Source organism: Pipistrellus hanaki (assembly GCF_964339955.1).
Source record: "Pipistrellus hanaki genome assembly, chromosome: 10".
NCBI classification, from domain to species: Eukaryota; Metazoa; Chordata; class Mammalia; order Chiroptera; family Vespertilionidae; genus Pipistrellus; species Pipistrellus hanaki.
This window is the reverse complement of record NC_140512.1, coordinates 15256386-15281797: the sequence shown is the minus strand read 5'-3', so window position 1 is coordinate 15281797 and position 25412 is coordinate 15256386. Positions and strand designations below refer to the sequence as shown.

The window sequence follows — 25412 nt, the reverse complement described above, 5'->3', positions numbered from 1 at the left end:
CTCTTTTCCCTTAGGTTGTGTCAATTTAAAAAATAATAATAATAGCTGAAACCAGTTTGGCTCAGTGGATAGAGCGTCAGCCTGCGGACTGAAAGGTCCCGGGTTCGATTCCGGTCAAGGGCATGTACCTTGGTCGCAGGCACATCCCCAGTAGGGAGTGTGCAAGAGGCAGCTGATGGATGATTCTCTCTCATTGATGTTTCTAACTCTCTGTCCCTCTCTCTTCCTCTCTGTAAAAAAAATCAATAAAGTATATTTAAAAATAATAATAGTAATGACAACAGCGAACACAACAGTCGTGGTCCAGTGTGAATGATTTACTTAAATTTTTGGCGAGCTGCAGAATTGTATAATTAGCTTGCGTTGTGCCACGAGATGAAAAAGGTTGAAAACAGAGGAATTTTTATATCGGGAAGATGAAAAGAGAGGTAATGCCTGGAAAGTGCTTTAGCTTCCCCAGCCGGACACAATCAAGAACGTGTCAAGCTTTTTCGAAGCGAGCGTCCAAGGTGGTTCTCGTTGGGGTGTTAATTTCTCCTTCCCAGGAGATCACATCGTAATTCACCACACGGTTTACCCCTTCCCCACCTCCATCCCCTGCAGCCGCAAAGCACTGCCCTCTTTACGACAATGTCCCTCGCCGAGCCGTAAAGGAACGGCTTTTTCTCCCGAGGGTCCGGCCGCACTGGCCAATCACGCTGCTCGCAGCCAGTGACGTCAGCGGCGCCGTGCATGCGCAGGGCGGGGAGACCTTGGCGAGGCGGCGGAGGGGCTTGGCGGAGGTGAAAGGCTTGGCGGAAGGAGAAGCACAGCGGCAAAATGCAGAGCTGGAGCCGGGTCTACTGCTCCTTGGCCAAGGTGAGGGCCCGCGCGGTGGGGTCGTGCGGAGCCAGAGGCGCCGGGAGGCCCGCGGACGGGCCCGAGACGCAGCCTGACTGGTGGGAGCGGGAGAGGCGGGCGGGCGGCCTGAGTGGGCCACCTGCCGCCCAGCGCCGAACTGGCTCTGTCCAGGCGGCTCCCTGCCCCCTCCACCCCCGGAGGCAAAGGCCCCGCTGGCGAGGCCCCGCCGGCTGTCGGACAGTCAGCAGTCACAAGTTCCCCACTCCCAGGCCTGGCCCATGGGGCATGCGGTTGCACAAAGGGCCGGCCTCTCCGCCTTGGAGGAGGAGGAGGAGGAGGAGGAGACAGAACTTGCCCTTGTGCCTGATGGTCGGCCTGGCCCTTCCTATCTCCTACCCTTTCCCTAACCTCGGCCCCTAATGGCCTCACTCTCTGCAGCGGTCAGGTTACCTTGGGGCCAGACTTGGGTTACCCTAGGAATGCCTCGGGAGTCTCTTCCATGTTTGCAGCTATACAGGTATACAGGAATGAATGTTCTTTGCCTTCCAGGGGCGTATTCTTAATTGTAGGAGGTTATCGGCAGGACAGCGTTCCCTTTTCATCCTCATGCACGACACAGCCAGATGTGTGTGTGTGTGTGTGTGTGTGTGTGTGTGTGTGTGTGTGTGTGTCTGTCTGCGTGGTATACTGATGGAGACCCTAGGAGTAGCCTGTGTTCCCCGGAAGTTCACGTAGCGTGCTGGAAGTCATATACTTGGTGAGGGCCAGAGCTCGGACTAAAACTCAGGACTGGCATTTAGGCTGCCGTGTGTTCTGCCTTCCCGACCGCAAGTGCAAAGAATTGCCTTGGATTAGAGAACGTCACCAGATGAGTGCAGGTTTTTGCACTGCCTCTGATTGCCTGCTGTGCGCGGAGGTATTTGGTTTGTTTCTTTGTGCTTCACTGCTGTAAGAAACAGTGGCCACCCATAGTTAGAGATTGTTGTGGAGATTATGATGAAGTTTGTAAAACTGCAGCAGCTCTTGAATGCAAATGCGTTACTGAGTACATTTTCCTAAATTACCGCATCTCGTTTTCTGTTTGTGGTAGATGATTCAGAAACATCTTCATAGATTGTACATAGGTTTGAGTTAGGAAACAATAATTAAAAGTAAAAGGTTGGCCATAATGTAGATTATACAGATACTTAGGTGAGAACTTTAAAGAACTTTCATAATTGACCTTAAAATGGTCCCTGACGTAAATGAGCCATGCTTGCTGAAACTTTAATAAAAATTAACACTTTGAGTAACGTTTTTTTATTAGGTTAAACATGAGCTGTTTGAATATTTATAAGACAAAGATAATGTGGGAAGCTGAGGCTGATAACTTTAAATAATTGCTGTTATCAAAGAGGAGAAATTGATAAGTAACCTGGGTGGCAGTGGGAGATACATACTAGTGCTGGATACATTTTCTCGAAATCATTATTTTTCATCGACCTTCAGTAGTTCTTTGCTTACATAATAGGGACATTTTCTTTTTTTCTTCCAGAGAGGCCATTTCAGCCGAATATCTCATGGCCTACAGGGAGTTTCTGCAGTGCCGCTGAGAACTTACGCAGATCAGCCACGTACGTACTTATTCAGACAGTTTCCTCTCGAAATTGTTCATATATTTATTCACTTAAATGTTTTCTGAGCACCTACTGTGTTCTAGGTGGTGAACAAGACAAAGCCCTGTTCTTATGGAACTTATAGTCCGGTTCCATAAAACATAGATAATACATAAGTGACATAAGTATTTTGGGACGTGATGGAAAATTAAAGCAGGTAATTGGGAGGAAAAGAGACTATTTCACTAGTAGAGGAGGTGTCGGCTTTTCTGAGGAGACATGTCTGAGCAAGTGCCCTAGTGAAGTGGGGGAGCGAGAACATTATTTCAGGCAAAGGGAGATGGTGAGAAGGGTCTCAGGAGAGAATTGGATTGTGATGTTTAAGGATTTGCAAGAAGGCTGGTATGGCTGGAGCAGAGACTCATAGAATGTAAAATCAGAGAGGTAGGTAGAGATTAAGTCATGGAGGTTTTGAGCCAGGCCAAGGAGTTTGGATTTTACTCCAAGTGTAATGGGAAACTACTGAAGGGTTTTCAGCTGGGAGGAGGGTGTGATCCTCCTATATAATAAAGCCTAATATGCTAAGTGTCTGGTTGACCAATTGTTATGACATACACTGACCACCAGGGGGCAGATGCTCGGACCGGAAGGTTAGCTTCCTGGTGGGGGATTAGCTTGCTGCTGGGGTCTGACCCATCAGAACTGAACAAGATGGGCCAGACTCACCCTGGAGCCCTCCCACTGCCCCTCCCTGGCTGTTTAACCTCCCGTGTCCCTCCCCCACCCCAGTCATGCACTGGTGGGGTCCCTCGGCCTGGCCTGCACCCTCTTGCTATCTGGGACCCCTCCAGGGATGTTGGAGAGCCAGTTTGGGCCTGATCCTGCAAGCCCTCTGGTGCACTGGGCCTCTAGTTTTATATATTTACATTTAAAAGTTTGTTCTGTCCACTGGTCAGATTGTGTTTGTTATTTAACACTGATTAGAATGGTGAGATGTCTTTTTTTCAAATCCTTAATGAATATCTTGATGGGCTTGTCAAAAGCACATTTTAAAGACTAGGAGGATTTGCCTGAAAGGAAGCTGTGGGTTATGGATATTTTCTTCTCTATACTTTTTTATATTTTTGAAGTTTCTATAAAAAATATGTATTTTATTTCTTTAAAGCATTTAAAACAAGTTAATGGGCCTCCAAATACCAAGGATATTGATTATTTGAAATTATCGGTTTTGACATTTACTGGAATCACCCATATGATTATAAGTAAGCTTGTGCATCATCATATCTTTCATTGTACAATCATCAGTTGAGGGAAACTAGCTATCAATCTCCCTGTATTCTGTAAAATAACTTTATTCTGTATCCTTAACTGTTATCAAACTGTTACCATTTGGGGGATTTTATTCCTAGAAGAAAGAGTAGGGGGAGGATTCTGTTACCAGTAACCAACAGTGAGTAATTTATTCTAGTTTTGAATAGGTCAAGAAATCATTTAAAAAATACTAATTTGATTGTGGGAAAATAAATTAGACCATTATTCCCTTTGTCCTTTTTTTTTTCTTTCTTTCAGGCTTTTTTTTTTTTTTTTTTTTTTGCGTTATAGTTGGCATACACTCTGTCTCTTTTGTTAAGTGGTAATATTATTTATTTTATACTCACACATCAGTAGGAATGTTAGATTTTTATTTCCAAAGCATGCAATTAAAGACTTTATGGCTAATTCTGCACTCTTGGAATAATTCAACGGAGATTATTCATTGCCTTCTATTTACCGGGCATTTGGAAACAGGAATTTAGATTTTAGTGGAATGGGGTAACTGAGCTCTTAGGAATCAATCAGCTTAGTGATCTCTTGACCTTGAGCAAATGATAAATCCCTCCCCTTAGTACCTGCATGGATACAATGTATAAATCTTTGATTGGATGAAGTAACAAGCATTTTTACTTAAATATTTATATTCATCTGGGATATTTATTTAAAGGCAAGGACTGTGACACTTTGTTTAGTACTTAAAATGGCACAGTATATAACTTAGTATATATTAATTCGTTATTTCAACAAATTGAAATATCTATTCTGGGTTAGTTGTTGGGGCCAGTTGGTGGGATATAGCATTGAAAAAGGCAAGATGCAGCCTTTATAGTTTACAATCTATAACTGTGATAAAGACTCTATAGGCTAAGCATAGGGAACTATGAAATCTACATATGGATTGGGAATGTTTACAGAATTCTTTCCTAAGGAAATAATTTTGGTATCTGAAAAGGTAGTGGTTGTGGGTGTGGGAAGGGGATTTCCAGGAAGAATGAGGAGCATGTTGGAATATTTTGATGTGAGGAACATAGAGCATTTTTTTGGGGGTGTGTGTGTTAATCTTTATTCAGATTATTACAGTTGTTCCTCTATCTCCCCCCCCCCCCCCCCCCCCCCGGCCCAACCCCCATAGCTCCTCCACCTGGTTCCACCCCACCCTCTACCTTTATCCTCCCCCTACACTGTCCTCATCCATAGGTGTACGATGTTTGTCCAGTCTCTTCCCGTACCCCCCCCCCCCCGAATTGTCAGTCCACTCCCTTTCTATGTCCCTGATTCTATTATATTCACCAGTCCATTCTGTTCTTCAGATTTTTTATTCAGTTGATTTTTAGATTCACTTGTTGATAGATATGTATCGGGTCTAGTAATAATTAATGTCGTTTATAAACATTCGTTTAAAATCTTGCTTGGCGTTGACTTGTATTGACATAACCTTCAAACACGTGGTATCTACAGAACGTGTGAAGTGCAATTAACAAGTTTTGCTTGAAAAAGTTTGTGTTTGGTTTGGTTTTTGTTGCAAAACTAGGGCTAAGAAGATGGCGAATGAAGAGCATATTCGGCACTGCATGCTTTACGAGTTCCAATTAGGAAGAAAAGCAAGTGAGGCTGCAAAAAACATCTGTAGTGCTCTTGGTCAAAATGCAGTTAGCGCCAGAAAATGCCAGCATTGGTTTGAGAAATTTCGCGAGGGAAATTTTTCGTTAGATGACAAGAGTGGTCGAGGCCGGGTGTCCAATTTTGATCAAGAAGCTCTTCAAGCTCTTTTGGTGCAAAATCCTCAAATTACCCAACAAGAGCTTGCGACAACTTTAAATTGTTCACAAAAAAACAATTTCCAATCAATTGCGTGCACTTGGCAAAGTCCAAAAGTTTGGAAAATGGGTTCCTCATGAGTTGACCGACAACAACCGTAATCAAAGAGTCACAATTCGCAGTTCGCTCCTCTCTCGTCAAAACCGTTTGCCGTTTTTAGAGCAAATTGTTACCGGACATGAAGAATGGGTGCTGTATGTTAATTTGAAAAGGCGGCCTCAATGGTTAGACAAAAATGAGGCTCCGCAGCCCACGCCAAAACCTGACTTGCATGCGAAAAAAGTGATGTTGTGTGTTTGGTGGAATTTTAAAGGAATTCTTCATTATGAACTTTTACCATCTAACCAAACCATTACAAGTGCAGTGTATAGTGCCCAATTGGAAAGGTTAGCCCAAGCTTTAAGAGAAAAAGAACCCGCGCTGATTAATCGGAAGGGCGTAATTCTTCACCATGATAATGCACGACCGCATACTGCAAGAATCACTGCTGAAAAACTGCGCCAGTTGGAATGGGAAGTTCTCCCTCAACCTGCATATTCTCCTGATATTGCCCCTTCCGATTACCATTTGTTTCGTTCTTTGCAAAACTTTCTTCTTGGAAAAAAATTTAATAATGAAGAATGCCTCAAAAATGCATTGACCGAATTTTTTGCATCAAAATCACAAGAATTTTACAACAGAGGGATTAAAATGCTTCCTGAGCGTTGGGCACAAGTAGTAGAAAACAACGGCAACTATATTGTTGATTAAATTTTGTTGTATTGTTTAAATAAATTCGATTTAAAAAAGTATTAGAAAACGACATTAATTATTACTAGACCTAATATTTGTTGTCACTTTGTTCATAATTTTTATCTTTTCCGTTTTCCTTTTCTGCATCTTAAAGAATATCCTGCAGGATTTCATATAATACTGGTTTGGCAGTGATGAACTCCTTTAGCTTTTTCTTATCTGTGAAGCTCTTTATTTGACCTTCAATTATAAATGATAGTTTTGCTGGGTAGAGTAATCTTGGTTATAGGTTCTTGCTATTCATCACTTTGAATATTTCTTGCCACTCCCTTCTAGCCTGCATAGTTTCTGTTGAGAAATGAGGGTACTCCCTTGTGGGTAACTAACTGATTTTTCTCCTGCTGCTTTTAATATTCTCTCTTTGTCTTTTACTCTTGGCATTTTAATTATGATGTGTCTTGGTGTGGTCCTCTTTGGATTCCTTTGTTTGGGGTTCTGTGCGCTTCCTGGACTTGTAAGTCTATTTTTTTCACCAGGTGGAGGAAGTTTTCTGTCATTATTTCTTCAAATAGGTTTTCAATATCTTGCTCTTACCCTTTTTCTGGCACCCCAATAATTCGGATGTTGGTATGCTTGAAATTGTTCCAGAGGCTCCTTACACTATCTTCATATTTTTGGATTCTTTTTTCTTTTCTGATTGGGTATTTTTTGCTTCTTTGCATTTCACATCTTTGACTTTATTCTTGGGATTCTCTAGTCTGCTGTTAGATCTCTGTCTAATACTCTTTATTTCAGTCAGTGTATCCTTAATTTCTAGTTCATCTTTTCTCATATCCTTGAGAGTCTCACTAAATTTATCGGCCTTTTTAGAAAATTCTTGAAAAACCTTCAAACTGTGGTTTTGAACTCTATATCCAGTTTGCTTTCCATCATTTCTTTCATTTGTGGCCTGTTTCTTTGTCTCAGTATTTTGGCTGCTTCCCTGTTTTTGATAGGGTGACTTTGTGTGCTTGGTGTCCTATAGGGCCCAGTGGCTCAGCCTCCCCAGTTACCTGAGGTGGACACTCTTGGTGCACCCCTTTGTGGGCTGGGTGCACAGCCTTGTTGTAGTTAAACCTTGATTGTTGTTGGTATCACTGGGAGGAATTGACCTCCAGGCCAATTGGCTGTGAGAATCAGCTGTGTCTATGATGGGACAACTTCTGTGCTGGAGACACCCTTATGGGGCAAGACTTGCTTCAGTGGGGCTTTGGTGCTCATTGAGTCTGCCCCAAGTGTGTCTCTTATGGATCTGAAGAATTGTAATATGGATGGTCTCATTCTGACCACTGGGTACACTGCCTCTTGGATATCCAAGGAGGTGCTAATTTAGCCTCTGCCTGAGGCTACCCAGCAGGAGCTATGGAGAGATCTGCAGAATCTTCCTCTTTGTTTGGTGTTTGGAGGTGCCCAGATGAGGCCCAGCTGTGAAGCAATGCAAGCTGCTGTGGAGCCTTGGGCCTTCTTTTGGAGGTTCTGGGGCTCTCTGACCCAGCTGCAGTTAGGTAATTTTAGATTGCAAAAGGCCAGGCCTTTCATATGCAAAAGCCTCTGTGAACAGCTTGGGTAGCTTTGTAAATTGAGTGGGGTGGGGTCTCAGGGAATCATCAGGGTGGAGCAAACTGCAATGGCTGATCCTCAGCCCTGCCCCGAAGTTGCCCCGGGTCTCTGTGTCCTGTGGCCCCATGCAGGAACAATGATCTCTGCAAACACTGAGAGAAAGCCACCTTCGTGTTCTGGCCCAATGCCAGACAGTCCAGTTTCTCCCCGTATGGGTCTGGGTTCCCAGAGTCTCACCCGGAACTGGAGTTCATAGCAGTCAGGAGCTTGGGTCTCCCTCCCGATTGAAAGAGACAGCAGTGTACTCGGTTGCCAGCCCCTTTCAGTGTGTATGCCTCTGTAACTCCACACTTCACTTCCGCACCTCCACACCTTCTCCGAGTCTCAGTGTGCTTTTCTCTTTCCTTCTAGTTGTAGGATTTCCACTCAACCAGCCTTTTTGTGGTTCTGGATGATATCCGTGGTTCTGGATGATATCCGTGGTTCTGGCTGATATCTGTGGTTCTGGCTAATATCCATGCTTCTGGCTAATATCCATGGTTCTGGATGATATCCGTGGTTCTGGCTGATATCCGTGGTTCTGGCTAATATCCGTGGTTCTGGATGATATCCTTGGTTCTGGATGATTACCGTTTTGTCTTTTAGTTGTAGTTTTGAAGTGGTTGTGCCAGGCAGCAAGTACAGGTGTTTACCTTTGCTGCCATCTTGGTTTCTCGAGCATAGAGCATTTGAGAAACTTGAAAATGGCCAGTGTGGCTGAAATCTGTTGAAGATTCTGGTGTGTTGATTTCTCCAGTTTATGAAAACCCTAACTCTTTAAGTATGTGAAGATTCTGGTGTGTTGATTTCTCCAGTTTATGAAAACCCTAACTCTTTAAGTATGTTGGAATTAAGCAGGGGAATAATATGATTAGATTTGTTTTTAAAGAACATTCTGGTTGCAGGTTGGAGTGTTTATTATAATCCTTTTTCTTTCTCTCATTAGACTATAAGAACCATGGCTATGTCATTTAGAGGTAGCCCAAGAGCTTACAATACTGTTTGTAATGTGAAATACATGCTGTCAGGATTTATTTCAAGGTAGATGGGATAGAATGCAGGTAGGTAGATCAGCTTAATTCTGTAGGCCAGTACACTAACAGTAATTCACTGTTGCTAAAGATTCAACTGCATGGTATTAGTGGATAAGCAGAGTGTGATGGAAGATGAGGCTAGAGAAATAGTTCCTGAAGAAATTTGTATGCTGTATTTAGGAACTTGAACCTTATCCAACAAGAGACAGGGAAACCAATGGAAAAATAGGAGAATAAGGTCCAAATTGGGTTTCAGCAGGGAGTAACACTGGAACTGGAATAGCTGTTTGTGGGAATGACACTGAGGCTCTGAGACTAAATTTGGGAGGTGGATCTGAGAAGGGAAGAAACATTTATTGAGTGCCTAATAAGCCTGGCATCCTCTCAGCGTCTTGACATGCATTAGCTCTGATCTCACAACCCTGAGATGTTGGTATTAACTGTCATTATTATCCGTATGTTACATCAAAACCCAGATAGATTAAATAACTTGCCTAAGAAATTAAGAGGTAGTTGAGCTCATATTTGAACTCCAGTTTACTTCAGATCCATTTTTCATTTATTATATTTCTCCTTTGTTGTCGAGGCGGTTGTAGGGTTTTGATCAGAAAATGAAGTATTAGAATTCAGGATTTTAGAGCAGAGCAATTTTGGGTGGTGACAAGAATATGGAAGAAGGTCACTGAAATAGACTGAAGATTAAGGGCATTGACAATTTAAAAACAGAAATCCTCCCTCTGCAATACAACAACTAATAAACCTTACCAATTCGCTTTATACTTTGGTAATTAATGCTTACTGTCTTATGATATCTCTTTCTGTTCCTATTTTCTTTTTAAAAATAATTTTGATTTATCTACACTTTGTTATAGTGCCTATTTCCCCTAACTATAATGTAAGGTTATTGAAGGTAATGTTTTCACATAGGGTAGACATTTATAAATATTTATTGATTTCTTTCTGAAAATGAAGAAGCTTCCATACTTTAGCCAGCTTGGCTCAGTGAATAGAGCATTAATTTCAGTCAAGGGCACCTGCCCAGGTTGCAGGGCTCAATCCCTAGTGGGGGGCGTGCAAGAGGCAGCCGATCAATGATTCTCATCATTGATGTTTCTATCTCTCACTCTCCCTCTCTGAAATCATTAAAGATATTTTTTTTTTTAAAAAAGAAAGAAGCTTCCTGTCATTTTAGTTTGAGTTCTTGATTGCCCAGGAAATTATGGAATTATCTACCATAAGTGTTTTAGAAGGCATGCGAACATATGATAAAGGCTTCAAAATCTGAATCCTGGCTAGATCACATGCTAGTTATGCAGCCTTATGCAAGTAAGTTATTTATTTATTTTTAAATATATTTTATTGATTTTTTTTTTTTTTACAGAGAGGAAGGGAGAGGGATAGGCAGAAACATGGATGAGAGAGAAGCATCAATCAGCTGCCTTCTGCACACCCGCTTCTGGGGATGTGCCTGCAACCAAGGTAGATGCCCTTGACCAGAATCGAACCTGGGACCCTTCACTCCACAGGCCAATGCTCTTTCCACTGAGCCAAACCGGTTAGGGTGCAAGTTATTTCATTACTCTCAGCTTTATTTTCTCCCTGTTAAGTGGAGGTCATAACTATGTAATAGAGATGTAATGAAGCTTAAATAAGACAACATGCAGCACTTAGCTCAATGCTTGGCACATAGTTAATTACCCAAAATGGTAGATATTATTACAGTCTGACTTCTTAATATAACTTGTAAGTTATTGATGATTATAATTTATTTGTAGCCTGACACCCTTATTTCAGTGTTAACCGTAATAATGTGGTGTCTTTATTTTCCTCAGTGATATAAATAGCATTTGTAGAAGAATTTGTAAGGCACTTTTTCCTGCTTTTTCTCTTTCAATTCATTTCATGGCATTAACTGCTATGTTTTTTAAAGTCAATCACGTCTTATTTTACCATTTTAAAAGTTTTAATCTGATAGCTTTTTCCTGATATTTCACTGCCACTTGCATTGCAGATTGCTTTCCAGTTGTGTTTTGCCATTTTTGTTGACTTAGTCATCTTTCTCTCCTGCTATCATATTATATATCATTGTATATCCTTTTTAGTTTTTCTTTTTACCTTTGAAGGCTAATGCTAATTTTATACAAGCTTCTATCAAGCATTCCTTAATTTTATTTAACTACTTTTCTATGTCCTGATTTTTAAAACTATATATGGGAACCAAACTGAGAAATGTTTCTTGACTGGGTTGTAGGGAATACTTTTTATTTATCTTCCAGGTCTAATCTAAACTGTTTACATACTCTATTTAGTGTTAGGACCCTATGAGGTAGGTAGGGCATGGTCTTTATTTTGCAGATTAGGAAAATAGCTAGTAATTCTAAAGCTTGATATTGCTCATGGGGATTTTAGTTAATGATCATTGAAATTGAGGAAGGGAATATTATTGCGTAATGGAAAGAACACTGGAAACAGAGACAAAAAGCTTAATTTTGTCTCTGCCCCTTGCTTGCTAGATGACCTTGGGCAGTTGATTTCTCTGAACCTTGTGTCTCTTATGTGACACTTCTTGTGTCACATAAGTCCATTATGTGAAATGTTAGATATATGTCATCCTTACCTTCCTCATAGGAAGTTCTGAGAATTAAACATGATAAAATATGTGAAAGCATGTTATTAAAAAAGTTAAAAACTGCTAAATGCTACAGCAGTTGGGGTTATAAAACTAGTGGAGGGGGAGAAGGGAAACTCTCCTAACTTTTAAAAGTTGGATTGAGGAGAATGGAATAATTGGACTTACTTTGTACAGTTGTATTATAATTGCTAAATTCCTACAGCTGCTGCTCAGTTAATTCTTAATTTTTTATCTTTATATGGTAATATCCAAAAAAGTTAATTGAATGCTCTGGTTAGCCTATTATCTTAAACTATATAAAAAACATTTCAGTATTCAAATAAAGTTCAAAACATTAGCTATGTGTTATAGGAAAGCTGATTCTCTCTTCCCTGATATCTCAGAAGTTAACAACCTGAAAAGGGTAATTAGTCTTAAATTATTGACAGTACTACGGTGTTACCTTATTCAATCCTAACATCAATAATTTAAGGCAATGTTATTGTTTATTACAGAAAAATTAAGTCACTTGGTCACACAATTAAGTGCCAGAGCTGAGATTCGAAGGCAGGTATGTCAGATTTCAAAGCTCAGACTCTTTACATAGATGTGTGTATTCCAGTGTCACTAAATGCTGGCTTATTATCACTAAATAAAAGTGTGGAATTTAGGAAAGTCAATAGATACAAAATTCATAATGAACAAATGGAAAATGAAATATAAAAATCTATGCCATTTTCACTTACATCAAGGAACACCAAGTACCTGGGAATAAAATAGTACTGTGTAGAAAATGCTAGTTATTTATACTGTCTTGGAGGTTTAAAATATCAAGTTTTTTATGCACTTATTTTGGTCAGCATTAAGCAATTTACTGTTTTATATCAATTTGCTTTTATTGTAGTTGATGCTGATGTAACCGTGGTAGGTTCTGGTCCTGGAGGATATGTTGCTGCTATTAAAGCTGCCCAATTAGGCTTCAAGGTAAGAGTTGGACTAAAACTAGGTTTTGATTTATTTTTATTTGGGAATAGTTGATCATATTCACAAAATACTTTGCAGCCCAAAGGGCGTGGCTCAGTGGTTGAGCATCCACCCATGAATCAGGAGGTCATGGTTCTATTCCTGGTCAGGGCACATGCCTGGGTTGTGAGTTCGATCCCGGTGTGTGGGGGCAGCTTATCAATGATTCTCTCATCGTTGATGTTTCTCTCTTTCTCTTGATCTCCCTTCCTCGCTGAAATAAATAAAAATATTAAAACAAAAACAAAAACAAAAAAAAACACAACACACAACATTGCAGGTAGACAATAATAATGATAAATAATTTCTTAATTCTATACATTATTTTTAAGTCTGAGACTAATAGAGAGAGGGTTCATTAGTTGGAGTAGTCTCTTGAGGGTGTGGAAAGTGAAGTCCATTATTTTTTCCCTTTCTCCAACACTTTTCATTTTGGCTTTTAATCACACTTTGAAAGATAAAGTAATAGAGCTAAAAGCGTGTATTTGGTAATATTAAACAAAAATGTTTCTTAGAATAATTCGCTTTTGGTGGGTTAGCTTGAGTTTGGTATTCAGATGATCCTGTCTAATAATATAGTAATATGCAAATTGACCATACTTCTCCTATACCCACAAGCCACACCCACAAAGCCAACCAGGAGCAAATATGCAAATAAACCCAACCAAGATGGCTGCGGCCACAGAGAGCAGGAGGGAGGCTTGCGTTTCCCTGGCAATGGAGGAAGCCAAGCTTTCTGCCTGTCCTTGCTGGCCTAGACCTCCACTCAATGCTACAAAGTTTCAATTATAGAAGGTAAATAAATTTCAACAAATGGCAGCAGCCACAGAGCTGGAAGAGCAGGAGGCTAGGGTTGCTCCCAGTGATGTAAGAAGTCAAGCTTCTGCAGCTCTGGCCAGCCTAAGTCTCCATTCTAGGCTACAAAGTTTCAATTAAATCCCAATAGAAATGGCTGCCGCAGAAGGAACAAGCAAAAGGCTTGACTCTGCTCCAGGCTACAAAGTTTCAATTGTAGAAGATACATAGATCTCAGATACCAAGGCCTACACTTGGGTTGCCAGGGGGCGTGGCCGGCCTGCAATCCACCACAGGCCCTTTACCCAGGCCGTCCCACACCCCAAGGGAACCCCCACCCTGATCCAGGACACCCATCAGGGCAAACCTCCCAGGTACCAGGCCTCTATCCTATCTAATAAAAGAGTAATATGCAGATTGACCATCACTCCAACACACAAAATGGCTGCCCCCATATGGTCAAAGATCCTGCCCCTATGTGGACACAAGGTGGCCAGCAGGGGAGAGCAGTTGGGAGGGACCAGGCCTGCAAGGGAGGGCAATTAGGAGCAATCAAGCCTGCAGAGGAGGGCAATTAGGGGCGACCAGGTTGGCAGGGGAGGGCAGTTGGGGTGACCAGGCATGCAGGGGAGGGCAGTTAGGACTGACCAGACATGAAGGGGAGGGAAGTTGGGGGCAAACGGGCTGGCAGGGAGCAGTTAGACATCCATCAGGCTGGCAGGGAGAAGCGGTTAGGGGCAATCAGGAAGGCAGGCAGGCAAGCAGTTGGGAGCCAGCAGTCCTGGATTGTGAAAGGGATGTCCCAGATTGGAGAGGATGCATGCTGGGCTGAGGGCCATCACCCCTCCCATGCATGAATTTCATGCACCGGGCCTCTAGTAAGTTATAAAATAATATATTTTATTCTCACAAACACAGCTTGAATAGCTTGTTTTGTAGTAGGAGGAAGAGAGAGAGACTTGGAATTTTAGTGAAGTAAAACATTGCAGCTTATGTGCAGTTAAATAATGGTTTGTTTGTTTTTTGGTTGTAGACAGTCTGCGTTGAGAAAAATGAAACACTTGGTGGAACATGCTTGAATGTTGGTTGTATTCCTTCTAAGGTAAGCATACATTTTTGTACAGTGCCAAAATTTTCTTTATTTGCCACCAGTTAGACATGTTGAGACTAGAATATTACTCATTAAAAAATAAACAGTCCAGCCGAAACCAGTTTGGCTCAGTGGTTGAGCATTGGTCTGCAGGCTGAAAGGTCCCAGGTTCGATTCCGGTCAGGGGCATGTACGTTGGTTGCGGGCACATCCCCAGTAGGGGGTGTGTAAGAGGCAGCTGGTCGATGTTTCTCATCGACGTTTCTAGCTCTCTATCCCTCTCCCTTCCTCTCTGTAAAAAATCAATAAAATATATTTTAAAAAAAGAAACAAAGAAAAAAAAGAAATAAACCTATGTTTCTAAAAAAAATAATAAAAAACAAAACAGTCCATGTGTGATAAAAACCACATTTTTTAGTTGTAAATTTAGAATGCTGTTACCAGTCAGCCACACATACATTCTTAAAAGAGCTTCCTTGTCTCAGAATACCTAGCCTTTCCAATCAAGCAGACTGATGTTACTTCCTCTCCCCCCCCCCCCCCTTTAGCTTTCCTTTATCAATGAACTAGATAGTAGATAGTAAATTCTTTTAATTACTTTTATGTATTTAGTAGTAAACAAGCCTCACTTTCCATGTCATAAAAGGAGCAAACACACTGAAATGTGTATTTAATTCCTTTGCTTCTAAAGAAAGTAACTTTTTTAATTTGTTAAACAGTTTTTATGTCACTATTGTTTACCTTAGATTAATTATAGAAACTTACTTGGTGTACTACTTTTTGTATGGACTGTCATAAGTGCTTTTTATAGTCTGCTTTTGAAATTTTGATAACTTTGTCTTATATCCTTTAGGCTTTATTAAATAACTCTCATTATTACCACATGGCCCATGGAAAAGATTTTGCATCTAGGGGAATTGAAGGTCAGTATCCTTTCATATTTAGTGATATTAGCAATCATACTTGACTTTTCTGGCTAAAGACTTATATGTGTTTGATACATGTATAATAAATGTTTATGGAGGTAAAAGTGAGAAAAAGATCTTAAAAATATGGAAAGATTTACTTATGAAAGATGGCTTAGTCCAGATCACATCTTCTGTTCCTCTGTCAAGTTTTGCATGCAGCTTAATGTGTTTGTGTGTGAATAACTGTGTGTGTGAAAAATCAGTTTTCAGTTTTCTGAAACCAGAAGTCACTGTGGTGGCCTTTGGATTCCTGATTACTCTGGGCAGATTAAAGAAGAAAGGCCTACCTAAATTGTTGGTATTGGAAGAGCAGAGGAGGAGGGATGTGGCATAGTGGAAAAGGACATTTCATAACATTTTAATGTGGTTTGTCTTCTGCCGTTGTTTTTGATGTTATTTCATTCTTTCTCTCCAATTACTGTTGTTGACAGATACATCCAAAGGGCAGTCTGTTCTAGAAAGAGCTTAAACACACATTGGAGAACTGCTTTTTCCTTCGTTTCTTTGTAGCAGTAGGTTTTTGAAAGAATGGATATAACATAGGCAATCCCTTGGGTATAGAGGTGGTGAATATACATTAGAGCAAATATTGTATTAAACTAGATGAAAAGTGGAATCAAAACCCATTTTCCTTACCCACTAAGAAAAGAAGGGACAGCATTAGTCAAGAGACTTGCATTGTAGACAAAAATTCATGTTCTAGCTCTGTGACTTTAGCTAAATCAAATCTCTCGTGGTCTTTGCTTTCTCGTCTCTATGTGTTGGTTGCATGAGCTGGTTTTTAAGATAGCCTTCTACAGTTCTAGGAGTTGAGCTTCTCTTTATCCTCTTATATTGTTGCTTTTCGGAGTTCTCTTCTAAATTAAATGAGTGATTGAATTTTTATATTACTAAGCTATCTATATTTGAAGTTTCCTCATGTGTGTTTTTATTAGTTTTTGTTTCATTAAATTTAGCATTTCCTTTTACTTAAAACCAGTGGAGTAGGGGTGGGGCTCTACTGCCCAGCCTGCACCCTCTCGCAGTCCGGGATTCCTCGGGGGATGTCTGCCTGCTGGCTTAGGCCCGATCCCTCTCGCAGTCTGGGGCTCTCAAGTTCAGGACCCCTCACTCCTTACCGCCCGCCTACTCACCACCTGTGAGCCCAGCATCTGGCTGAGCAACATTCCCCCTGTGGGAGTGCACAGAACACCAGGGGGCAGCTCCTGTGTTGATCATCTGCCCCCTAGTGGTCAGTGCCCATCATAGCAACCAGTTGCTCTGCAGTTCAGTTGATTTGCATATTAAGCTTTTATTATATAGGATAGGATTTCAGGTAACGTTTTTCTTTGCCATTTCTACATAAACCTCTTCCAGACTTAGGATTATAAGGTGTTTGGAGTATATATGTTATCACAGTGGAAAATATTTTATTTTGGACTGCATTTTCCCCAAAGGTGGATTTTTTAAATCATATTTGATAAATTAATGTTACTATGATGTGATGCTGTTAGCCTTTTGCCAGCTAGGACTTTTGTATAAGTTATTAAATTTTAAAATGTTAATACTGCCTTACATTTTTTATAAGTTTTATAAGTGTTAGGTTGAAATTTTTCATACCATGATTAGTGAAAAAGATCATATATTGCTTCAAAATTTAGCTAAGTACTAAAGATTTATTTAACAAATTATAGTGCCTGAAGTTCGCTTGAACTTAGAGAAGATGATGGAGCAGAAGAGTACTGCAGTAAAAGCTTTAACAGGTGGAATTGCCCACTTATTTAAACAGAACAAGGTCAGTGTTTTTAATATTACATTGAATATTGCTTTATGCTGATAGAGTGATGCTATTAGAATTTAACTGCTGGAGGATAGTTACTTAATTTAAAATAGTATGGTAACCTAAAATGCATTACAAATTTTTTTCTGCTCCATGTGTAGCATTACTAAGCAAGGAAGCATATTATATTGTATAAATTATTTAATAGAATAATATTTTGCTGTTAATCATGTTTGTTTATCAAAAATTTTATTTTAAACTTTGTGAATTTATATATATTTTATAAAGGTTGTTCATGTACAAGGATATGGAAAGATAACTGGCAAGAATCAGGTCACTGCTACGAAAGCTGATGGCAGCACTCAAGTTATTGACACAAAGAACATTCTTATAGCCACAGGTTCAGAAGTTACTCCCTTCCCTGGAATCACGGTATTTGTTTTTTAGAAGTTTATTTTATAAGCTACTTTATTCATGCTATTTATGAAATTTGAGAGATTTCTTACTGAAGTACTGTATGTTGACAGTCATTCAATTTTGCCTGTCTTTATTCTGCAGTGAATTTGGCCAGAAATAGAGCACTTTACATTAAGATATATTTGAATTCAGTCAGAAGTTAAAGCAGACCGTTTTGTTTAACATGCTGAATGATAAAGTTTTAAGTATTTTAATTTTAAATTGAGTATATGGTTAGAAGTCATAGATACCTTGAAACAAATAAATGACTTAGTATTTTTAGTGATTATGTTGTGTGAGATCACAGTTTATAAATTTCTAGCCTTTCCAAATAATTTTGATTGCATCTTTTTTTTTTAATTAAAAATAGATTGATGAAGATACAATAGTGTCATCTACAGGTGCTTTATCTTTAAAAAAAGTTCCAGAGAAGATGGTGGTCATTGGTGCAGGAGTAATTGGTGTAGAATTGGTAAGTGATGTCTTTTCTGTCTCTTATTGTCTCCATGGTGTGGGAAAAAACTTAAAGATCTCTTATTTGATTCTTTGTATAATTATTAGAGGCCCATTGTGGAATTTCTATTGGTTACTAGAAAGAGACCTGGCCTCGGTGGCTTAAACATCTTTGGAGGCTCATCTCATATAGGCAGCATGACAGCTCCAACAAAGTCATTCGGAGTCAGGCTTCTTGCTTTTTCCTCCTACATCCTTAGCACTGGCTTCCAGCCTCAGTATCACCTGATGGCTGCTAGAGTTCTAGCAATCTCAACTGCATTCCAAGAATGGAAGGGAGGAAGAGGGGGAGGGGGTAAAAGGGACTCTTCAGCAGTCAGCTCCTTGTAAGCAGTTTTTGCATTTGTCTTATATAACACTTTGCTTTCATTTTCTTGACGAGAACTTGGTTAAGTGCCTATACCTAACTATAAGGGAAGATATAAAATGCAGTCTTTAGTCATCTATAATAATAAAAGCATATTATGCAAATTGACTGAACAGCAGAACAACAGAATGACCGTCCAGATGACTGCGCTACAATACTCGCTGGTGGAGTGATTGCTTAGGGGGCTCCGTGGAACTGGGGAGCCTGGGGTGTGTGGTGGGCGACACAGGTAACGTCAGACCAAAGTGAAGCCAGAAGCCGGGGGAAGGAAGGCCTACCCTTGCGTGAATTTCGTGCATTTGGCTTCTAGTGGGGGGGGAAGGGTGTCTGTATGCATAATATGCAAATTGACCAGATGGCAGAATGACCCGTTGGCTATGATGTGTACTGACCACCAGAGGGCAGCCGATCAACGCAGGAGCTTCCCTCAGCTTGCAGCCCCCAATTGGGGTCTGCTGGCAAACCTCATGGTCCCTCCCGCTGGCTGGCAGGCTTCGATCGCCTGATGGGGAACTGGGAACCTGGGGTGGGTGGTGGCTGACGTGGCAACACCAGGCCCCATCGTCCCACACACAGACCAGTGGTGATGGTGAGAGGATGGGGTCATGAATTTTGTGTTCTGGGCCTTTAGTCCATAATAACTTAATGTGGTTTCCTTTGTAGGTTGCAGTCTTTTTTCGCTTAGCTGCCTTGAAAATTTTGTTATTAACTTTTGATAGTTTTTTATATAATATGTCTTGGAGAAGGCCTTTTTGCATTGAGATAATTAGGTGTTCTGTTAGCTTGTTGAATTGGAGGGTCCAGCTCTTTCCATATGTAGGTTTGGGAAGTTCTTGTTTGTTTGTTTGAATAGGTACTCTGTTTCCTTCTCCCTCCATTCTCCTGGTATACCATTGTTCTTATGTTGCTCTTCTAATGGAGTCAGAGAGTTCTCATATTGTTCTTTGATTTTTTTAAACTTTCACTTCTCTCTCTTTTTCCACCTAAGTCATTTTGAGGTTTCTGTCTTCAGGCTTGCTAATTCTCTAGATCTGTTGTTTACCAGGCTGTCTAAAACATTTTTTGTCTCAGTTGTTGAGTTCTTCAGCTCCAGAATTTCTGTTTAGTGGTTATTTTTTTATAGTTTCTCTCTCTTATTTATTGTTGATTTTATTCCTGAGCTCATTGATGGTTATATTTTATAGTTTCACTTTCTTTTTTATTGTTTATTTTATTCCTGAGCTCATTGAAGTACTTTTCTGAGTTTTCTTGTATGTTAGGTTTTTTCATAACTGCATTCTTGAATTCTCTGTCATTTAAGTCACAGTATTCCATGACTCTGAGTTTGGTTTCTGGGAACTTCTCATTTTCATTCTGACCTACCCTGTTACTTGTTATGGTACTTGATGGATTGTTTCTCTGGTCATTTGCAGTAGTGAACTTTTCTTTTTTAGATACTGTTCTGTTCTTAACAATTTAACAGGGTAAGTTGAGGTCTGTCTTTTGTTCTCCAGTAGATGGCGCTATAATGGTTTTTAATTTTGCTTACCTTATCTGGCACCTCTGAGATCTCCGTGGGTTGGTGTGGTCTTGGTCTAGAACCGTGGTTGGCAAACTGCGGTTCGTGAGCCACATGTGGCACTTTGGCCCCTTGAGTGTGGCTCTTCTATAAAATACCACGGCCTGGGCGAGTCTATTTTGAAGAAGTGGCATTAGAAGAAGTTTAAGTTTAAAAAATTGGGCTCTCAAAAGAAATTTCAATCATTGTACTGTTGATATTTGGCTCTGTTAACTAATGAGTTTGCCAACCACTGGGATAGGGCTTAAAATAGTCTTTAAAATAAGCATTGAATTTAAATTATAACTTCAATGAAAAAGTAAACTTTTCTCTGTTGGGAAATAATATATTTTTCAAGCATTAGAAATTAATAGCATTAAGAGCTAGCATTAATATTTTTTAAGCGTTAGAAATTAGTAGCATTAAGAGATTACTTCTTCCCCCTCAGGACCTTTCTTCCCACTTGTTCCTTTCTGGAGCAGTTACCTGTATAGTTCATTCCTTCTCTTCCAGTCTTTGGGTAAATGTCACTGCTAGTGAAGCCTTCTCCCAGTCATACTACTTAAAATTGCAATTCCTTTCCTTTCAATAGTCCTAGCTCTACTTCCTGCTTTATTTTTCTCATAGCACTTTACCATCATCTTTATGAATTTTACTTATTTTTCTCCTCTACCAGAATATAAGGTTCCTGAGGCAGTGCTTGCCTAACACTTAAATTGATGCCTCGCATATGGTAGGTGCTCAATAAATGTTGAGTGAACAGAGTGAATAAATATACTGGTATAAAGTTATAGCTCAGAGCCTCTAATAGGAACATATTAACAAAAGAAAATAAGATAATTCAGTAAACATTTTCTCTAGAAATCTTTATTATGATTTTTTTTTATTGTTATTTGCAGGGGTCAGTTTGGCAAAGACTTGGTGCAGATGTTACAGCAGTTGAGTTTTTGGGGCATGTTGGTGGAATTGGAATTGATATGGAGATATCTAAAAACTTTCAACGCATCCTTCAAAAGCAAGGGTTTAAATTTAAATTGAATACAAAAGTTACTGGTGCTACCAAGAAGTCAGATGGAAAAATTGATGTTTCGTAAGTATGCTGAATTTGATTTTGATGATATTTTCATCTTTTTCTTTAAAAAAAATTAAAATTTTCAGTATTTTATAATTTTAGGTTATTTTATAATATAAAGCCACTTTATTGCTTAATATAACTCAGTATTGTCAAATCTGTCTATTGAAATTCATAATTAAGTTGATGGTAGAAAAAGTAATCCAATGTTCTCATTTTAATGTACTTTTTCATAGTACTGTATACATTCAGAAGTTTAATTTCCCAAGTCTCCGTAAAATGAATTCAGTATTTTTAGACTGATTTGTAGCGAAGTCAGTAAGATTAACTAGAATATTAACTAGTAAACAGAATATTAACTAGTAAACAATCTAGTTAATATTACTGGCACTCTAAAACACTTTTATAACTTAATAACTTGGCTAGGTCACACAATTAGTGTGACCTAGGCAAGTTATTTGGATCTCTTTTACTATATCAAGACCTATGTTCTTACCTGTGTTATACTCTTGTGTGTGTGTTTTTTTTTAAGATTTAATGCTAGACCTCAAGAGAATATGTACATTTTTTTATTGTCTGAGCCTGTGTTATAATAAAATAAACTTACAATATTAGAAGTGTCATCAATACTTGAGAACTGTCTGGTTTTAAAATTTCCAAGTCTATCAGCTATTTATGTAGATGTGTGTTTAACAGTTATAACACTATTCATTATCTAGTATTGAAGCTGCTGCTGGTGGTAAAAATGAAGTTATCACTTGTGATGTACTCTTGGTTTGCATTGGCCGACGACCTTTTACACAGAATTTGGGACTAGAAGAGCTTGGCATCGAACTAGACCCTAGAGGTAGAATTCCAATCAATTCCAGATTCCAAACTAAAATTCCAAAGTAAGTTACATAAGTAACTGCATTTTCAATAATTTAGACGTTTATGTCAAGCACTGCTTTGAAAATAAGACTTCTGTCATGCTTAAAATATGCACTGGCTTTGGGGAAAATAGTAAATAATATGTAAAAGCAAAATAATAATTTAATTTTTCATTACTGAAAATTAGAACCCAAACTTTGATATTTAAAGAGCTGAATTTAATATATTTTTGGGTGACTTAATAACTAAGAACTTAAAATCTTGTGAACATGGCATAACTGAAGATGAGTGTCTGTGCTTTCAGAAGTTTACTCTTTCTTTTGACCTCTGTCGTAGTATCTATGCTATTGGTGATGTGGTGGCTGGTCCAATGCTGGCCCACAAAGCAGAGGACGAAGGCATTATCTGTGTTGAAGGAATGGCTGGTGGTGCTGTGCACATTGACTACAATTGTGTACCGTCAGTGATTTACACACACCCTGAAGTGGCTTGGGTCGGCAAATCAGAAGAGCAGTTGAAGGAAGAGGTAATACTGCAGTAGAGTAGTTTTACTCCAATGTATGAATTGAGTTTATGACACTGGTGACAGAGTTATTAATATATTAATGTGTTTTAATTGCTATGTAGAACATTATACTTTTAAATATTTTTTCCTTAGTATTGTAAAGGAGATCATTCAGTTGCCTGCATTCAAAACTGGTAATTCTAGAGCTTTTATTTTTGGCTTTGACATATACACAGATAGATTGAAATTGGCATTTTTTTTGTGTTTATGCCAAAATATATCTCATTAACAAGCCTTTTGGTATTACCTTCTATATGTTCTGTGAAGAATTACACTCTTGGCATTTATTTTCTGAACAAATGGATGGTTTCACCAGTGGGAATAAACTTTTTCAGAGTTTATGTAGGTTGTCATTTTTCTTTCTTTCACAGGGTGTTGAGTACAAAATTGGGAAATTCCCATTTGCTGCTAACAGCAGAGCTAAGACAAATGCGGACACAGATGGCATGGTGAAGATTCTTGGGCACAAATCAACAGACAGAGTATTGGGAGCACATATTCTAGGAGCAGTGAGTATTCTTGTTGGATTGCTCCCTTTAGTATTATGAAGTGACCTTCCTTATCTCTTTTTATGTACTTCATTTTGAGATAGGATTTGTCAGATATAAGTTTTGCTACCCCAGCTTTTTTTTTTCATTTCGCTGGGTGCCGTTGTAAATTCTAGGACTTTCAGGCTTCCAACACATCCGCTCTCCCCTTCAAGATGATGCGGTCTCAGCTTCAGAGCTGGTTGCTCCGGGAGGGATTCCAGCAGTAGTGGAGGCTGCCGGGTCAAGGAACCCCGTCCAGCACTCCCCCCGGCCCCCCCCAACCCCCTGGAGTATAGCTGTCCCTCAACTCACAAACAAAAACTCCCCGTGGGACCACACACTGTCCCTTCGTCTTTCACTCACACACTGTCTTGCAGCCTGCCTTCCTTGGCAGCCATCTTCCTGGGATAATTCTTTTAGAACATGCACCATATGCCTGCTTCAAACTCACCAAGTTTCTTTTCAACTGAAGACTTACAAATCCTCAGTGAATCTGGTCCTGTCTACCTTTCTGCTTCATCTCTTTCTGCTCTTCCTTTTTGGACCTTCTCTCAGTTTCATAAGAGGTCAGACTGTTTCCTGGTTAGAGCTTTTTTGTTTATAGTAATACCCTTTGCTTAGAATGCTCTGCCTCTATCTTTGTATAATTGGCTCCTTTATTGTTTGAGTCTCAGCTCAAGTGTTACCTTTTTTTATATATATATATTTTATTGATATTTTACAGAGAGGAAAAGAGAGGGATAGAGAGTTAGAAACATTGATGAGAGAGAGTTATCGATCAGCTGCCTCTTGCACACCCCTCACCGGGGTTATGCCCACAACCAAGGTACATACCCTTGACTGGAATCGAACCTGGGACTTTTCAGTCTGCAGGCTGACGCTCTATCCACTGAGCCAAACCGGTTTCGGCTCAAGTGTTACCTTTTAAGAGAAGCCTTCTCTACCATAAATCTGAAGCTTGCCTTCTCCTTAGGTAGCTGATGTAACAATAATGAGAGTAGAACATTTGAGTTCCTACTCTATAATCTTTCCTAAATACATGCACTAACTTTAATTTTTACAACTCCGTGGAGTAGGAATTGCTGTTCCCATTTTTGAGGCAAATAAATGCAATGAAGTAGTCTGTGAGTAGTTAAGGTAGTAACTGGTAGAATTTGAATCCAGAGTCCAAGCTCTTGACTTCTATGCCACCTTTTTCTGTTAAGCTTTTCCTGAGTGGAAGAAGTTAGCTAACTGTTCTTACAACTAATCTCCCTTTAGTGTGTAGTTGTTTTTGCCATGGAAATAAAGTTACTTCTGCATACTATTTTAAAGGGTGCTGGTGAAATGGTAAATGAAGCTGCTCTTGCATTGGAATATGGAGCATCCTGTGAAGATATAGCTAGAGTCTGTCATGCACATCCGGTAACTATTAACAATATAATAGAATTAATAGCTACTTTATTTCCTTCTGACACAAGTCCTTGAATTTTAATATTAAATTTCTTCCCTTGCAGACCTTATCAGAAGCTTTCAGAGAAGCAAACCTGGCTGCATCCTTTGGCAAACCAATCAACTTTTAAATTTGAAGATTATATTTTTCTGAAGTTTCCTCAGAATATTTAGAGATCACATTTCTGGACAGGATATGCTTACAGCTCCAAGAAATTCTAGGACTGAATTATGAAACTTTTGGAAGGTATTTAAGAGGTTTGGACAGAATGGAATAATGTCATATCTACATTCTAAATAAATTTAATATTTTGTTTTAGTACATTAATATTGCAAAAGAAATGCTACTTATAGTAGCACTCTGGAAAAGTTTATAACCTACATTTCCATTTGTATAAGGTTCAGCCTCACTGAATTTATTAGCTTTTGTCCCAGGTATAGTAAAGTTGGATTTCCTTATTACATGGATGGAGCTGCAGTATGGTATGTGAACAACTGTGTTTGAAGCAAGGTGATCAAGTTATTTTAAACTTGATTTTCAATATTGGACATAAGAGTCAGTCATTAGAATAAGATTTAAATATGTATAAACTGAACTCATGTAAATAAAAAATGATCGTCTCTCACTTGGTTTATTTAATCCCCAAATTCTTGCCGTTTAGATATAGAATTTGTGTTTAGAATTTTAAGCTACCATCAAGGTCTGTAGTCTGAAGTATATAGTTAACCAAATTTAGGAGGTATTTAAATGTTAAATAGCCACTCATGTATTATAATGGGGAATGAAGATATGAAAATAAACATTTCTTAAATATTCATTTATTGAGTGGATATCAAGATAATAATGAATTCTT

General features: G+C 39.3%; 1 protein-coding gene across 1 annotated transcript; it reads left to right on the top strand.

The window, feature by feature from the left end:
• Window positions 1-713: 713 nt before the first annotated feature.
• Window positions 714-25376, top strand: DLD (dihydrolipoamide dehydrogenase). Its single transcript, XM_084897785.1, has 14 exons — window positions 714-858; window positions 2375-2453; window positions 12487-12566; window positions 14434-14502; window positions 15344-15413; window positions 17132-17232; window positions 17506-17649; window positions 18044-18145; window positions 20990-21180; window positions 21882-22052; window positions 22369-22558; window positions 22969-23106; window positions 24442-24531; window positions 24624-25376. Exons 1-14 carry the CDS (start codon window positions 820-822, stop codon window positions 24687-24689), a joined length of 1530 nt encoding a protein of 509 aa, XP_084753911.1. The 5' UTR covers window positions 714-819; the 3' UTR covers window positions 24690-25376.
• The last annotated feature ends 36 nt before the right edge of the window (window positions 25377-25412 follow it).

Excerpts from the sequence above, each read along its gene's own strand:
- DLD (XM_084897785.1), top strand. The coding sequence starts at position 820 with ATGCAGAGCTGGAGCCGGGTCTACTGCTCCTTGGCCAAG. Across the intron at positions 18,146-20,989 it reads GAGTAATTGGTGTAGAATTG|GGGTCAGTTTGGCAAAGACT; the intron begins GTAAGTGATGTC and ends TGTTATTTGCAG. Across the intron at positions 22,053-22,368 it reads TTCCAAACTAAAATTCCAAA|TATCTATGCTATTGGTGATG; the intron begins GTAAGTTACATA and ends CCTCTGTCGTAG.